This window comes from Arvicanthis niloticus, chromosome 7, assembly GCF_011762505.2.
Source record: "Arvicanthis niloticus isolate mArvNil1 chromosome 7, mArvNil1.pat.X, whole genome shotgun sequence".
Taxonomy (NCBI): domain Eukaryota; kingdom Metazoa; phylum Chordata; class Mammalia; order Rodentia; family Muridae; genus Arvicanthis; species Arvicanthis niloticus.
The window spans coordinates 41,486,546-41,500,450 of record NC_047664.1 but is presented as its reverse complement, the minus strand read 5'-3'; the positions used below and the strand labels follow the sequence as shown (position 1 = coordinate 41,500,450).

The 13,905-nt window shown below is 47.3% G+C and overlaps 1 protein-coding gene across 1 annotated transcript; it reads left to right on the top strand.

Annotated features, from left to right (window-relative positions):
• The first annotated feature begins 4,700 nt into the window (after positions 1 to 4,700).
• Positions 4,701 to 8,728, top strand: LOC117713099 (MORF4 family-associated protein 1). Its single transcript, XM_034509418.2, has 2 exons — positions 4,701 to 7,407; positions 7,675 to 8,728. Exon 1 carries the CDS (start codon positions 7,020 to 7,022, stop codon positions 7,395 to 7,397), a length of 378 nt encoding a protein of 125 aa, XP_034365309.1. The 5' UTR covers positions 4,701 to 7,019; the 3' UTR covers positions 7,398 to 7,407; positions 7,675 to 8,728.
• Positions 8,729 to 13,905: the final 5,177 nt, after the last annotated feature.

Below are 13,905 nucleotides of genomic sequence, written 5' to 3'. Positions count from 1 at the left end.
CCCCGGATTCAGTCCCTAGCACTCCTTAAGGTAGGTGTGGCTGTGCACCCCTGTTATCCTAGTGCTTGGGAGACAGGGGCAAGAGGATCAAGAGTTCAAGTTATCCTGAGCTATATAGCAAGTCCCAGGCCAGCCTGGGATGCATGAGACACTGCTTCAAAACAACACTGCTTCAAAACAACACACACATGAGTTGTACCAAGCTGACTCCGGCATCTTTGTAGTGCAGCTGAGAGTCCTGAGTAGGGCTGGGTTTGAGTTGCTCACCAGTGCCTGTGTGAGAGCCTAAGCTATTGGTAGCACTGCCCACCTCTTCTGTATAGTCCATCCACATCTGTCTTTCCTGGCTACTCCATTCTCACTTCTGTCACACGCTGAACAAATCCTGGCATGCTGTCTGGTGTTACCATAGCAGGCGCCACATGTATCTGTCCTCTTAATAAGAAGCAGATGCTTATCCCAAGCAGTGATGCCACACGCCTTTAATCCCAGCATTTGGGAGGCAGAGGAAAGCAGATCTTTGAGTTCTAGGCCAGCCTGTCCATAGATCAAGTTCTAGGACAGTCAGGCAGTCAGGGCTGCACAGAAACACACTCTCTCTCTCTCTCTCTCTCTCTCTCTCTCTCTCTCTCTCTCTCTCTCACTCAAAAAAAAAAAAGGAGAGGAGAAGAAAATAAAAGAAACAGATGCTTGACTATCAACCCCCAGATACCTCTTACATGTCACCTTGGAACACTCATAAAGCCTGGGTGCTTCCAGGTATGGTCAACTGCTACAGTGAACACAGGCTCTGTATCTGACAGTAGAGAGCCATGGTGATGTTCGAGAACAGTGCACATGCAGAGTGCTGGCAAGGAGCCCTAGCACCTCCTCCAATGGCTCCCTTCATTCAGCACCCAGCACAGCCCACTGTGGCTCCACACTCACAGAAGTCCCAACTAAGGACTAGAAAGATGTTCCTCCAGGGAACATAGCTCAGGCACCATGGCCTGCTTAGCCTTCCATACACAGCTTGGGTAAGGCAGTTACACACAGTACCTCCATGGCCAGCACTCTTCCTCCCGTGACCCCTGTCACTCAGGGAGCAATCAACACTCCAAGAGGTAGGTGTTAACACTGTTGTCCCAGAGAACAACTGTGAAATGGAAACTTCTGGTTTCTTTGGAAAGTCAGTTATGTCAAATGATGTTTTGCTGGGGCACACAGGTGAGAGGATGTCTTGCTATAGCAGACATTTGTAAGGACCCATGATGAAGGAATATAAATATGGCCCCACAGACAGTGGGAGGGAGCTGTGCTCAGTAGGGCTGAGCAAACTGCACACAGATAACAAAGACTGCAGACTGAAGGGGCTTCTAGAAGTGGGCTGGTGGCTGGAGCAACTCCCTCTCTCTTCTGCCAACCAAGGGCATGCACACAAATGTTTATAGGGCCTTAACTTGTGTCCGCTGGTGATTTTGCAAAGTGACCCTTGTGGATGTTAACACATAGGGCTCCCCAGCCACACTGCTCACCATGGCAGTCTCTAGCAGCTGGTAACAACAACCTGACTGTCCCTTACAGCTAGCATGCACAGGGAACGGTAAGGCACCACTCGGTGACACAGGGACATAGCACAGCCACTCTTGTTCTTGCCTCAATTAAAACCTCCCAAGCAGCACTCTACACATCCAGACCTGTGTGCAAGTCACAGTGTGTGTGCCTTGTAAGAGGGGGTTTAGCCATCCCCTCTGCCAAATACCATTTCACTAGAATTTCAACAAAGTGATATCTACAAAATGTGTTCTGTTTCTGTTTCTGCTTTTAAAAGACCTGGCACTTCATGTCTCAAAAACCTGAGTGCTTCAAGAAGCACACACCACCATCAGCATCACATACAGCAGCCAGGAGAGTACATATAACATGGAAATGTCCTCCACAGAAGGCAGCTTACCCATAATCCTCTCCTCTTGGGTCTTCTGCTGCTGTATGAGACTCTGGTGTCATCAGACTTTGTTTCTTGGAGCTGAGGCATAGCTCTGAGGTGATAGATTGGACTAGTATGTGCCAGGTGTTGCCTTCCCTCCCCAATATCAGAAAGAAGAAAAAGAAAAGAAGGGGGGCTGGAGCAATGGCTCAGAGCACTCACTGACTGTTTGTTCTTCCAGAGGTCGTGAGTTCAATTCCCAGAAACCACATGGTGGCTCACAACCATCTGTTATGGGATCTGATGCCCTCTTCTGGTGTGTCTGAAGAGAGTGACGGTGTACTCACATACATTAAATAAGTAAATCTTTTTTAAAAAAGAAAAGAAGAAAAGGAGAAGAAGAAGATAGAAGGAAGGAAAGAGGAAGCCTACAAGTCCTTGCAAGTCCTTGTGGATAGTAACAGTTCCAGAACACTCCATCTTAGCAGCATCTTCACTCCTTTGCTGGCCTGGATACTCTGGGGGCACAGAGCAGAATTCAGTTGACATAAGCCTGGCTTCCAGTAAGGCCTGACCCCGCACACCTCTGCATTTCTGAGGCACCCATTTTTGACGCCACTTGATTGTTGATATTATACATGTGAACATGTCAACATGTGTACCACCATGCCTGGCTTTTCCCTTCTGAGTTTAAAAGATCTACTATTCTGTTCAACTCTTCTATTAATCACTTTCTGGGTATCTGAATTGTTTTTGTTTGGGTTCATTTGCTTGTTTAGGGTCCTTATATTTTGATATAAAGACTGCAGACAGAAAAAGAGGTGGAATCTGTGAGTTTCCCTCATGCTTAGGGGCAGACACCAGCTGTCTCTGCCAACTGGAGCTATTAACGAACTACCACAGGCTAGGCATTTACTTCTTGCACTTCTAAAGGCTTCAAGTTCAAAAGCAATGTATCAACAGATACCGGTTTGGTGGTGCCTTCTGCTTTGCAGATAGCTGCCTTTGCAATATGTCCTCACACGGCAGACAGCAGAGGACAAGACTGAGCTCTTGTGTTTCTTTAGGTAGGGACATTAATCTTATTATTATTATTTATTAATTTTTGAGTTTTGGTTTTTCAAGATAGGGCTTCTCTGTGTAGTCCTGGATATCCTGGAACTCCTCCGTAGACCAGGCTGGCCTCAAACTCATAGAGATCTACCTGCCTCTACCTCCTGCATGCTGGGATCAATGCACCACCACCTTCCAGCTAAGGACATTAAACTTATCATAGGAGTCCCACACTCAAGCCATTAGTGCTTCTGAAGGGAGTCAATCCATAGTAATGGTTAGGCTGTCAGTAGATGGATTTGAAGAGGATCATCAAGGCACCAAATTCCTTCCAGCCTTGACAATGAAGCATCTCAGCCTTGAGCATCTGTTCTTAGGGCCAGCAGCAGCTCGAGGACCACAGTTGTGCAAGGAGCATCCCTTCATGTGTCTAGGCTCATGGTGTCTCTGGAAGTCATTTAAAGTAGATCTGTGCTCTAAGCTTCTCGGTACAGTGCATTCAGGATCGCTCCTCCTCAGGCATCAGGAGGGAACACAATTTGCTACCTCTTACCCTGCAGGTCTGGACCAAAGCCACAGGGCTTAGAGTTACAGTTCTTCCCCATGTGGCCTGCTTTGCCACTTCTAGGACATGATGTTCTCCAATCTCCAGCTTGGGGAAAATTTTGTACCATGCAATAGCTGCTGTCATGCCCTAAGGCTGCCACAATCAAGATGATTGTGAACCTGCACCCTGGGTGTCTTTATTTTATCTATATCTATGTCACCCTGACTGTCCTGGAACTCACTGTCCTAAACTCACAGAGACCCGCCTGCTTCTGCCTCTTGAGTTCTGGGTTTAAAGACATGTGCTGTTACGCCAGGCTTTCTGTTCTTAGTTATTTTGTATAGTTGTGTGTTGTGTATTTCCAAGTGAAGGAAGGGGGCGCACACATCTGTGAGTGCATGAAGAGGTCAGAGGAAGACCCCTGCTGAGCTTCTCTAGTTTCTGTTGTTCTCCACTTTATTCCTTTGACAGAGAATCTTTCCTAGACCTGGTGCAGAGCTGGTGGCCAGCAAACCCCAGCAATCCTCCTGCCTATGCCACCTCCCTCTGTCTCCCTACCCCTACACACACACACACACACACACACACACACACACACACACACAATGTACTAGGGTTACAGATATGAGCCACTGCCCCCTCTTTACCAAATGGATAATGAGGGTTTGCCCTCTGGTCTTTGCATTTCCACAGCAAGTACACTATCTCCCTGCCATCTCCCAGCTGCTCGACACCCGTCCCATCCTCTCCACACCATTTTTTTTTTTCACAGCGATTTCAGGCTCCCAAGAAAAGTGGAGCAGAAAGTGCAGAGTTCCCACACATCCCCGACTTCCCCTGCCAACAACCCCACAACTCCAGAGCATTGTTACCATCAAGGAGTCTACAGCACACAGCACTATCAGCAAAGTCTCTGCTTCTGTTAGGGTTCACCCTTGGTGTTGGCAACTGTGGATTCAGACAGGTGTTGGCATGTGGGCACCATGACTGTCTCTCAGAGCAGCGTCACTGCCCTAAAAAGCCTCCATTCTCTCTCTGTACGTCCCTCCATCCTGAACCCCCACCCCATCTTTCTATGTCCTGTTCTGCCCTTTATGGAAGGTCAAGTAGTGAGAACCATGTGGTTGACATACAAGGGGCTTCTTCCATTCAGTAACAGTTAAGAGCCAGTGAGTCTTGTCATTGTTTGGTTGCTTATTCCTTTTAATGCTGAATAATATTCCATCGTCCATTCACTTACAGAAGGCTGTTTGCTTTGGACTTTGGACAGTAACAAAGGAGCTGTAAACATTATGTGCCTGACTGTGGCAATGCAAGTATCTTACATTCTAAGAGACAGGAACTTTTGCTGAACAGCCAAAGTTAATACTATACCTTGAGGTCACTTAAGACCACTAGCCTACTGTGTATTCAAACTGTTGTTATAACTCCCCTTTAAGGGAACAATGTAACAACCAACCTTACTTGCCTTGAATTTCCCATGTAATTGGCTTTTACAACCTAAGCTAATACATAGCTACAGTCTTAAATTATGTACTTGTCCGTGCCTCTGACCCAGACAAAATAGCAAATACAAAAATTGAAAGCAACTTCCTAAAATCTACCAGAAAGTTTGAAAGCAACTGATTTATGGTTATTGGTCAAAAAGTAATGATGTTTGTGATCTGGATCAGTTGGGATCAGTAGGCACCAGTGACTTAATCTTTTGTTAAGGATTTCTACAAAGTGCCCTATTCCTTCCCTGCATGATGATTTCAAAGTCACTCAGTAAAGATAGAGCAAAGAAAAAAGAAAAAGAAAAAAGAAAGAAGAAAAGAAAAGAAAAAAGATGGAGCAAAGCCCTTTGTTAGAGACAGGCACACCCCTCACAAAAGAGACACAGAGCAACCATAGACAGACACAGAGATAAACAGATTCCCAAGAGAGCCTTTAGACAGGCACAGATTCACCCATACAACAGACAGACAGAGGACAGACAACACAGGGAGCATGAAGTAGACAATTCAAATCTGGACTCACTCTTAGTTAACTAACTCCAAGGGGAATTGCTTCTGTTTCTTTCCTTAATGTGACACTGATACATTATTGGTAACTCAGAGTGAATTACTAATGTGTATAATCCATGCATGAGGTTTTGTGTGGATTTATGGGTTCAACTAATTTGCTGGGTTGTACAGTAGAAGCTGTCTTAGCCATAGAGATCACATTCCCACCAATTAAGAGGAGAGAGGGAGAGAGAGGTAGAGCCAAAAGGAGAGGGAGAGGAGAATTTTCTGGGATTCATGTTTACCAGGATTTCCTCACATCAGGATTCTGCAATCTAACTAACCTAATGCCACAGTCAACAGTATCTCACTGTCTTCTGAACCATTTACTCCTATTTATGTTTTGAATTGCGTAGCTTCCACTGGTGTCAAGAAAACCTAAAGGCTGGATTTTTTTTTATTAAAAACCACTGAGAGTGCAGAATTTAAGAGTCTAATTAAAGATACTCAGTTTATATATGTCTATAGTTGGTATTTTCAAAGTCGAAGTTTCATGATTCATGGTTGGAAAACCAGCAAGATAAATAATCCAGATTCTTGAGAAAGTGCTGTGTGATGAGTAAACTAAGACTTCTGCATCTTCCCTTAAAGTTCAATGTTGAGTAATCGTTACTCAAACTTCTGCCCTTTCGACATCAAGTGATCACCAACTGAACTTTTGGTCAGCTGGGGCCTCAGAACGCATCAGACAATAGTTTCACCTCAGGAAACCAGGAGCTCTGTCGGGTAAAACCACACATGGATTTCCAAGATTACTCTTTCCCCAGTTTCAAAAAATTGTTGTGTTTATTTGGTGTTTTTGTTTTGAAACAGGGTCTCACTACGTAACTCTGGCTGTACTGGAACTCACTAGGTACACCAGGATGACCTCAAACTCAACGATCCGCCTGCCTCTACCTCTCAGGTGCTGGGATTAAAGACGGGCTCTTTTCCTTTCTTCCTTTTTTTTCTCTTGTCGGGCATGGTGGCTCACACCTGCAACACGGGAAACTAAGGCAAAAGGATTGTTGAGAGTTCAAGATCAGTTTAAGTCAAATAATTGAGTTCCAGGACAGCCTTGGCTACAGCATGAGGTCCTGTCTCAAAAAGTAAATAAGTAAAATCAGAATAAGATACAGTGAGGGGTGATCTTGGCATCATCCAGAGCAGCTCCAAGAGCTTTGGATGGATGACCAGTTGATGTTTGCGCGCGGTCGCGGAGGCGCTCGCTCCGCCCCTTCATGGGGGTGCACGCGCCCGCACCTTTCAGCGCGGCCGTAAAGAGGGACGCGACGGTGTCGTGAAAGGGGTCGCAAGCGCAGAGCGCTGGTTGACGGTTGGGACTCCATTTTGTTCATCGCTCGTCTGCTCGGCAGTCGCTCGTCTCCGTGGCTTCTCCGAGGCGGAAAGTTGGAACAGCGGCCGAAGTTTTGAGGACTCGGCCCGAGCTCGGTCAGTGAGTGTCGTGCAGACGAGCAAAGCAGCGGAGATGCGGCCCCTGGACGCAGTGGAGCTGGCGGAGCCCGAGGAGGTGGAGGTGCTGGAGCCCGAGGAGGACTTCGAGCAGTTTCTGCTGCCCGTCATCCACGAGATGCGCGAGGACATCGCGTCGCTGACGCGCGAGCGCGGACGCGCGCCCGTGCGCAACCGGGGCAAGCTGTGGGAGATGGACAATATGCTGATCCAGATCAAGACGCAGGTAGAGGCTTCTGAGGAGAGCGCTCTCAACCACCTGCAGGGCGCGGCTGGCGCCGAGCCCCACGACCCCAGGGCGGAGAAGGCCGACGAGAAGGCGCAGGAGATGGCGAAGATGGCCGAGATGCTGGTGCAGCTCGTGCGGCGGATAGAGAAGAGCGAGTCTTCGTGAGCGGGCCGCGGTAAGGACGGGAGCCTGGCGGGGCGGGAGCCTGGCGGGGCGTGGGCGACTGTGGGGAGGAGGCTGGCTTGTCGCCTCGGGAGTAAAACTAGGCCCTCTGGGGAAGGAGTATAGCAAATTGTCGATGGGGAGACCGTGGAAGATTCCAGATTGTGCTGGAAAGCATGGGGCCCTAAGTGAGGCAGCCTCCAGGAGGGGCCGGGTGTTTGCTTTGCTGTCCAACGGCGATTAACCTCTCGGTGATGAGTCTCTCCCGCCCGTGCTTTAGGTTTCCAGCCAATGGATTCTGGTTGAGTGATGGCGATTGGCTGACATGACACCCTGGAGAAGCTGAAACCAGAGAGCCTTTTGTTTTCCTTTTTTTCCTTTCTTTTCTTTTTCTTTTTTTTTTCTTCTTTTCTTTCTTTTCCCCTCTGTCTTCACTCTGTTCTCATTGACACTACGTTTCTGCTATGGTCTGCGGTTGACGACCTCGATATGAGTTTTTGATTATTCAGTGGTTCCTTTTTTTGTTTGTTTGGGGGAAATAACTTTGATTTGGAAAATGTGCTCACATACGGGAATTAGGGCCTAGATTGTAAGCCCTGTGGCAGTTGAATAACGTTCATTCCTGGCCTTTGGTTGTTTGTTGTTCCTGAATTTTGAGGTGCTTTGCTCTTTCTTGGGTGACCTGATAGCTCCCTGAACTTTGGGTCCCTGTGACACTTGAGACTCGAGACTCGGAGTTGTAGCTCACCGCCTCTGAAAGTTCTGAAGGAGATTTCGTTAATTCTAGAAGACTCGGTGCAGCAATGGCAGAAGAAGGGACCAGACTTCATCTGGGACTGTGGATGGGCCTTACATGGCTAGGACTGATGACCTGGAAGAAGGGTCGGAAGATAGTATTGTTTCTATTGGGGGACTTTAATTTCTGTGTGAGACCAAAGGAGGAGAGATGTATTTTGTGCAAAATTTAAATTTTATGTGCTACACTATCTATTGTAACCTGCCTGATGAGTTTGTTGGGACAGCCTAACTCATTTCTAAATGAAATGGAACCCAGTATGGGCAATGAGGTCTTGTTAGTCTGTACAAATTGGTATTCCCATATATTTGAGGAGATCCTGGGCATAAAATGAAAGATCCTCGCAATACCCTTTGTGGGCTGGGAAGGAAAACCTGCAGTGGACCCAAAACTTAAAAGAAGAGGCGTCTTCAAGGTTCATATGTAGTCAAGCTATAAATGTATGAGTGGCAGACCTGATAAGCATTTGAGGACAAAACCCTTACCATGTTGAAAACAAAATCTTACATGTTAATAAAAGTATTCGTTTGCTTGAAAAGATAGCCCAGAGAGTTATTAAGAAATATTAAGTGAAGTCTTTTCTTCAGTGGCCTGTGCTTAGTTTGCATAAGAGCTTTGGGAGTTCTGGGTAAGCAGAAGAAATTTCGGCTCTGGCTACGTAGGAGCAGTGAGACTATGAGAGTCTTGATTCCTAGTAGGAAGTCCACAGCCTTAGCCTCTGAGACTAGTCCTTTAACTTACTCCTGTTCTTTCCCAGTCTTGCATAGAGACTATAGTGTTGATATACTATAGCACATCTAGATGACACTATACATTATAGCAATAATGTATCGACTCCCTTCAGGCAAGAAGGGCTGGGTCCCCAACTGCTGACATTGACCCTCTATGGGAAATAACCCTACCAAGCAATAGCTTTGGCCATCATTTTCCTAGGTGGCCCAAGTCTAGTGCCCTCCCTTTTAAGGACATCCCAGATGCCTTAGAATCCCTGTGTCTGCTGAGACAACTGCAGCCCAGCTTAACTTCTGACTGCTCAGTGTGTTCCTTTTGGGGGTTGATCATTGAACTTCACCTGTATGGTTCCTTCTTAGTACTGCTTCCTGATGTATCAACTTCTGAGCTCTTAACAGATACAGTTGCCTTAGAACATGGCAGAGAGGGGTAGGAAGGCTTTCCAGAGCAGTGTTTTGATAAACTTGGAAGTCAGGAAGAAGGGGTTGGGCCAGGCACAGGGAAGTGAGACCAGACAGTGGTGTGGGTTCTAGTAGTGGTGCCAAAGGTCCAGTAAGAATGTGACTCAGGAGGTAACCAACAAGAAATGGCCATGTTTGGCACATTGCTATGGACTTTATTCGGAGTTTTGTTTTCCACAGATAACCCTTAATTGTTCCAATGTAGCATATCTCATTGGGTTGCTGCTTCTAAAGTGGATAATCAGGGATACAGAGATGGCTTAGTGGTAAAGGCAAGCCTTCTGCCAACCCCAAGGAACTAAGTTTGATCTCAGGGACCCACATGGTAGAAGTCAGGAACTGAGCCTCAAAAGTGGTCCTCTGACCTCAACATGCCCACTGTGACCTGTGCCCCATCTTTAAATACATGGATTTAAAATGTAAATGTCAAGAGAGATGATTCAGCAGTTAAGGGTACTTGTTGCTCTTGCAAAGGACCCAAGTTCAGTCCCCAACACCCACATGGCAGCTCACAACTGTCCATAACCCTCGATTTAGGGGATTCAACACCTTTTCAATGTCCAAGACATAGGCACACACAGCGTACATGCATGCAGGCAAACATATATAAAAAAATCAAAAGTTTTATTTGTAAGTCACAAAATTCAAGATAGAAATGTTCTCCTTTCTGTCCTAAGCATTTAAGAGCGATTTAATTATCTAACCTTGCCAACAGTATGTATATTTTAACATATGGCTCCTCCCAGCTTCATCTTGTTTTTCAACAGGTTTTCATTGTGTAGCCCAGGCTGACGTCACTCTGGATTCCCTTAGTGCTAGGATCATAAGAGTGCACCAGGTTTTGAGAAAAAACAACAAAAAACTGTGGATGTTAATACCCCTCCCCACCCCCCTTCTAAGACTAGCTTGGAAGCTTCCCTGTGTGGACATCTCTGTCTGCGTGTTTTCCTCTCTTGTGGTGCCAGAGATGGAGCCCAGGGCCTTTCACCTGCATTCACTCTTCTGGGCAGCATCCCCAACTTCCCCATTTTAAAACACTGAACAGTAGTCATCATGCTGGTGGGTTTTACACCTACATTTGAGAAGTGCTCAAATTCTTTCCAGCAGTTCCTCTCCTTTCCATATGATGCTGGTCAGTTGCCACACATCCCAAGTCTCCTTTGCTCCAATTCCTGCCTTCCTCCCTGGTCTGCTGGCAGTTAGAGATCAGTGGAATGCTGACTGAGCAGAGGAACTCTAGTGGCAGTGCAGCACGGTGCTGATCTGGCTCCATTTGTCATTTATTACAGATCCCTAAGTCCTTCGTGAGGCCCTGGCTCCAGAGGTCTCATGGATGGCTGCCAGAAAGGCTTAGTGGGGTTCTTAGGCAGGGTGCAGATGCCATCTCAAGCTGAGACCAGTCTGCTCCATACTAAGGTGTTAGGGCTGTGCCAGGTGCTTCAACAACCTACTCTACAGAAGAAAGCATGGAGGTCTCACCTACTCTAAGGTCAGAAAAGACCTGGGGTGATGAAATGCTTGGCACAGACTGATGAGAAGAGCCTCTCTGGTAAGCAGCTCTGGCTTCTGAGCACTGATCAGTAGAGGATGTTCTCGAAGAAAGCAGTGTTTATGTTAGCGGACACAGCACAACATGGGGTGAGAGAAACATTTACCGATGTCTGGCTCCAAGAGAGGCCATCCTGAAGAACTTTGAACCCTGATGAAGATGAGGAGTCCAGGAGCAGGGGACCAGAAGCCCCTCACTCCCTTGTCCTGCTCCCAGTCCTGGGGTCTTCGGCAGGCATTGGTCTGTTGAGGTTCTGCCAGAGTTACATTTCCTGGGCTAGAGTGCTATAGTCATTTAGTGCTGTTCACACATGGACTCTGCTTCTCTACCCTCTGGGCACACAGTAGGATTGCACTTCCTGGTGGTGTAAACTTCACTAAGGTAGCCAGTGTAAATGCTTTCTTCTTTACTGGTTTGCAAGAAGGGCTGTCAGCCTATCAGAGACTGTTTTCACCTATGACTGCAGCCCTCCCCCTGCCCAGAGGCCTCACCAGGTGTCTTCCACTGGTTCCCTTTGCCCAAATTCAAGCTGAGGCCTTGGCCACCCTCCCCTATCCTGAGAGTGGGGAAAGCCTGGGACAGTATGCTTTCCACTGTCATCTAAAGATCAATAGGGTTTTGCCATCCCTTTCATACTATAGCTGGGTAAACTAGGCAGGGCTTACTCCAAATATGTATGACTTTCCCAAGACTCCCATAGTGTCCTGTGAGCCCCTAGTCCCTCCTTTCAAACTAATTCGTGGTTCACAGACTTTTCCATATTCTTTGTCTCTTCAAAGCAGTTTTCTCTATCAGCTACCCAGGTGGGTATCACCCTGATTATGGGTGATAATTACCCATAATCTAGCAGCACCCCGTGACTGCCTGGGCAGACAGGTACTGCCCAATTCATCAGGGCTACCTTGAGCCAGAGGAGTTAGGAAGGAAAAAAAAAAAAAAAATAGAAGCTAGGAGTAGGGAAGAGACATTGCAGCAACACTGGGGGAAATGAGCAGAGAAAAGTGCCTGTTGGTAATTGAGGGCTGGGAAGACAGGCAAAATTGCAGCAATCACCAGGCCCAGGTCACTGGGAATGAGTAGCCCTAGAGAGCACAGAAGCTCCTGGCTAAACAGGCCAGATGCTAAGCAGACGGTCATGTGAGCGTGTTATTCAGCCAGAGTGACTTCCGGACTTAGAGTGGGGGGGGGGGGGTGTCAAAGTGCAGTGGGCAAGAGGAATGTTGTAGTGAGTAGTTGGGGTGCAGAGGAGACAGGGCCATGAGTGGTCAGTGAGTGCTCCAAGGGAGCAACATATGGATGGGAGGGAAGGCAGGGAATGATTGTACTTCAAGCAAACTTCCGACTGATGTTTGTTTGAAGGATATGGAGATAGAATAGCTATCTTTTCATCAGCCTGGGACCTCGGCACAAAACGGCACTGTACTCTTGGAATCAACCAGTGAAATAAAGTGGGGTGAAAGGTGGGGCGTCCCCAAATCAGGCTGTGCTTGACACAGCTCACTCAGCCCCATTGGCCCAAGGGGTTTAGGGATGGAAGGAATGAAGTGTGTCAAAAGCAGCTTGGCATAAGAAGAACATCATAGGCTGAGCTCATGGTGATAGTGGATATGGTAAATTTAGTTATGAATTTAGCCCTTTGGGTGAGACCACTATTGAAGAGCCAAAAATGTCGCAGTTGCCTGGTGGTGGTGCACGCCTTTAATCCCAGCACTTGGGAGGCAGAGGCAGGTGGATTTCTGAGTTTGAGGCCAGCCTGGTCTACAGAGTGAGTTCCAGGACAGCCAAAGCTACACAGAGAAACCCTGTCTCAAAAAACCAAAAAAAAAAAAAAAAAAAAAAAAAGTCACAGTCAAAATTGTCACTCAACCAAGCTTCCTACAATAGCTCTGCAAAAGAGATCCAAGCTGAGAGTGAAACTGTCCCGCCCAGCCTCACATGGACAATGGCAGAGAACTCTTCCTTCCATTCCCTCACAGATGAGTGAGGGAAAAGTAGGAGCTGCCTGGGAGATGGCCCAAGGCCCAAGGCCCTTCCTCTCCAGGCAGTGTCTAAAGCACAGTGTCACCTTCCTGCCAAAGTGTTAAGTGTAGCTTCTTCCACGTGAACACCATCCACTTGAGGGGACAGTGAAGGATGAAGCAAAGACAAGTAGCTCGAGTCTTCTCTGGGTGATCAGCCGGGGTCATACAGGAGCAGACATGAGGAGCCAACATCCCCGGCCACTAAAGCCTGTGGTGGTTCTATCCCTGTAGGTAGTTATGAGGCCTGGCACATGATCCAGCAGGAAGTGGGCTTCAGAAGCAGCAAAGCTTCATGGGGGCACTTTCCAGAGGGGTATATATGAGAATTAGACAGTAGGGGAGCAGGAGCAGGAGTGGTAGCCCACCCGGGACACAGTTTCCTGCTGAGCCTTGGGGGTGTCTATGGACTGAGGATATGATGGGCTTCCTCCTTTGCACTGTCAGTTGGCCTACCGTAAGGCTTTATCACAGCACCCAGCACTTGGCTTAGCCCACCAGGCAACAGTTTCCCCAGGGGAGTGACTCATGACACCCAGAGAAGCTGGAGCTCCAGGTGACATGTCACCTCTCTGTGTTCTGTCAGAGACAAGTATAGCCAACACTCCAGCAGAGGAGGGCGGGGGAGTGCTGAAGACCCATGGACATGGCTTTAAAACTATTATGGCCAGGGCTGGAGAGATGGTTCAGCAATTAAGAGCACTTGTTGCTCTAGCAAAGAACCAGGGTTCACAACCAGCAGTAACTCCAGCTCCAGGGGATCCAGTGCCCGCTTCTGATCTTCTCGGCATACATGGTGCACAGACATGCATGCAAGCAAAGTATCTATATTCTTAAATTAATCTAAAAAAAATTAAGCCATTAAAACCACCACAGTCCGCATCATAGCCGGCCCACAACATGATATCTAAAATGTTGTAGATACAAGTTATCCAAATTGCCAATATTATGGATA

Excerpts from the sequence above, each read along its gene's own strand:
- LOC117713099 (XM_034509418.2), top strand. The coding sequence starts at position 7,020 with ATGCGGCCCCTGGACGCAGTGGAGCTGGCGGAGCCCGAGGAGGTGGAG.